The sequence below is a fragment of the Tupaia chinensis genome, unplaced genomic scaffold, assembly GCF_000334495.1.
Source record: "Tupaia chinensis unplaced genomic scaffold, TupChi_1.0 Scaffold000116_1, whole genome shotgun sequence".
NCBI lineage: Eukaryota > Metazoa > Chordata > Mammalia > Scandentia > Tupaiidae > Tupaia > Tupaia belangeri.
In genome coordinates, this window is record NW_006159580.1 from 2,622,633 (window position 1) to 2,625,232 (window position 2,600).

Sequence of the window (2,600 nt, forward strand, 5' to 3'; positions counted from 1 at the left end):
GGCGGCCCTCCCCCCCCCCGCCACTACGGGCAGGGCCTCGGGCCCCGAGGACTCGTGGGGGGAGGAGCGTCTGGGGTGCTCACGTCTTTGGAGGGTTTGCGGAGAATGTCGCCTACGCCGCCACCATTGCGCAGCCCGTGGTTCATGACGGTGACGATGCACATCAGCAGAGTGTCACAGGCCCGCTCCGTGCTGTCCAGCTCCTCGTCCTCTGCCAACGGAGCACGGGCTCAGACCCACACCCCCACCTCCGCCCTGCCCCCCGGACTCCCGCAGACACCGCCCTCACCTTCCAGGACCTCAGGCACGGAGACCCCCGAGATACAGTTCACCTTGTCCTCACTGCAGGTGCCCACAAAAGCGGCAGCTCCGTGTGGCATCCCCAGGGGGCTGGCTGGAGGGGACAGGGACAAGGTCACGAGGCCCAAGTGCCAGGTCTCATCCTCTCCTGGGTCTGCCCCAGCACCTCGTCCTGCGGGAAACCTCCCTGATCCTGCCTGCTCCCACTCGGCCACAGCGAAGGGGCTTCATGTCTCTGCCCCACTAAGCCGCTCACTACGGGCAGGGAAGGTTTCTGAGCCTCCTGCAGATATGGAAGGTCAACGGGAAGACACGTCGCAGGGGCCCCGGTTCTACAGCAAGTGGCTCCTTAGGGACCAGACACCCAAGGATCTCCCGCCCCTCAGTCACAGTGGAAGCTAAACCTGCCCAGAATCCAGCAGGGGAAACTGAGGCAGGGAGCCTGAAGGGATAAGCACCGCAGGCCCGGGTCCTGATCCCAGTCGCTTGTGCGGGTCCCATCTCACCCCCACACACCCGCCCCTGGGGTCCTCCTGCTTCAGGAAGAAACCGAGGCTTAGGTAAAGAGGGACAGAGAAGACCACCCCGGCCTTCGCAGTGACTGGGTACGTGAGGAAGCCCCCAAGACCTCTGGAGTGGTTGCCAGGCAGCCGGTCCACCTCGAGGATGAAGTCATCCTTGAGAAAGAGGAACCCCACGATGGAGAAGAGGTAGACCAGGATGAGGGCCAGCAGGGCGGTCAGCAAGATGGAGCGGCCATTGCGGGTCACGCTCTTGATGACGTTGAACAGCGTCTCCTCGCGGTAGATGAGGTCAAAGAGCTGCAGGGCAGAGCCGGCCGGGAGGGGCTGAGTGGCCAGTCTCCGTGGGAGCAGTGTCAGGCCCCGGGCACTGCCCGGGCTCCTCCCTGGGGGAGGTGGGAGGAAGGTCTGCGCTTGGACAGGAATGGCCAGCTGCGCTGGGCTGTCGGGGAGGCTCCTCGGAGGAACCTGGAGCTCTAGGCCCACCGAATGGAGTGGCTCTGGGGAAGCCCAGTGGGGGAACAGGCTGGGGAACACCAGCCACACGGGCAGAGGGACAGCCAGCCTGGACAGTGCGCCTGCTACCTGTGGGGAACATTCAACCTCCTCCTGCATTCGCTCACTTCATCCCACAGTTATTCTAGCAGGTAGAGGCTGTGCTCATCCCTAGTTTGCAGGTGGGGAAATTAACACCCAGGGCACTTAAGAAATCTCCCCAAGGGGCCAGCAGGTGGCATGGTGGTTAAGGCAATGGACTCCCACATGGCTGACGGAGGTTCGAGTTCTAGACCAGGTGGTTTGCTTTCTCATTCCCCCCTCCCATCTCTCTCTGGTGAGTACATGTGCCCTGTAGGAAATTATAAAATAATTAAAATAAAATTAAATAAAGTAATTCTTTAAGAAAGGGAAATTTCCCTGAAACTACATAGCTAATAGTAGCCAATCTGGGATGCAAAGCCAAACAGCCTGGGTTCAGAGTGTAGGCTTGAGTCACCAGTTTATGGGACAGATGGCCAGGCAGGGCCCGGGGTGGCCACCGAGCCTTGACAGCCGGCACAGGTCAGCAGAGGAAGACTCGGAAAATCCACTCCTCACGGCCCAGCAGCACAAGGGCCACACAGAGTCCAGTGCTGGGATCCACCGCAACTCCCAGGAAGGCTGAACCCCCCAAGCCACCGTCCCGCCCTAGCACGCCCGGCGGGCCTCACCAGGATGCTGTAGAAGAGCTCATGGGCGAAGAGGCCCAGGACACTGGTGAGGATGTAGCCCACGTGGTAGAGGAATTCCATGTCCATGACCATGGCCTTGTAGCCCCGGATGAAGGTGCCCCGGTTTCCCACGAAGCTCACCACAAACACGATCTTGTTGGTCAGCTGCGGGGGCGAGAGCACAGCTGGTGGTCATCCCTGCCGCCATGCCCATCTCATGCCCAGTCCAGCTGAGGCCCCAGTGGGATGAGGCTGAGCTGCTCCTGCCCAGTAATGCAACTGCTTCCAGAAATGCACCCAGGTTCCTGGGAGCAACCGAGATTCCAGTATAGGAGGAAGAGGGCAGAGAACAGCGCCCCATCTTGACAGTGACGGGCAGTCAGGAAAGGTCAGCCTTTGCCCGAGCACTTCCCGCCAGGTACTGCACAGGAGTCTTTAATGCCTAGCATGTGAGCGGTGCCCTTGGGCACGTGCAGCCAGCAGTGTCCGTGGCAGCCCCGAAGCTGGTTTCCAGGGGGCTCCAGTCTGTCTCTGAGCGCCAGCTGCCCTCAGTGGTCAGGGAGAGGGAAGA

The 2,600-nt window shown here is 61.1% G+C and overlaps 1 protein-coding gene across 1 annotated transcript in view; it reads right to left on the reverse strand.

Moving 5' to 3' along the window:
• Positions 1-2,600, reverse strand: part of ITPR3 (inositol 1,4,5-trisphosphate receptor type 3) — a 110,898-nt gene that overhangs the window by 4,647 nt on the left and 103,651 nt on the right. The window contains exons 52-55 of the mRNA XM_014586175.2: positions 2,030-2,194; positions 929-1,121; positions 290-394; positions 84-211 (exon numbers count right to left, since the gene is read on the reverse strand). Coding sequence (XP_014441661.1) covers positions 84-211; positions 290-394; positions 929-1,121; positions 2,030-2,194 — 591 coding nt within the window. The remainder of the gene's footprint in view (positions 1-83; positions 212-289; positions 395-928; positions 1,122-2,029; positions 2,195-2,600) is intronic.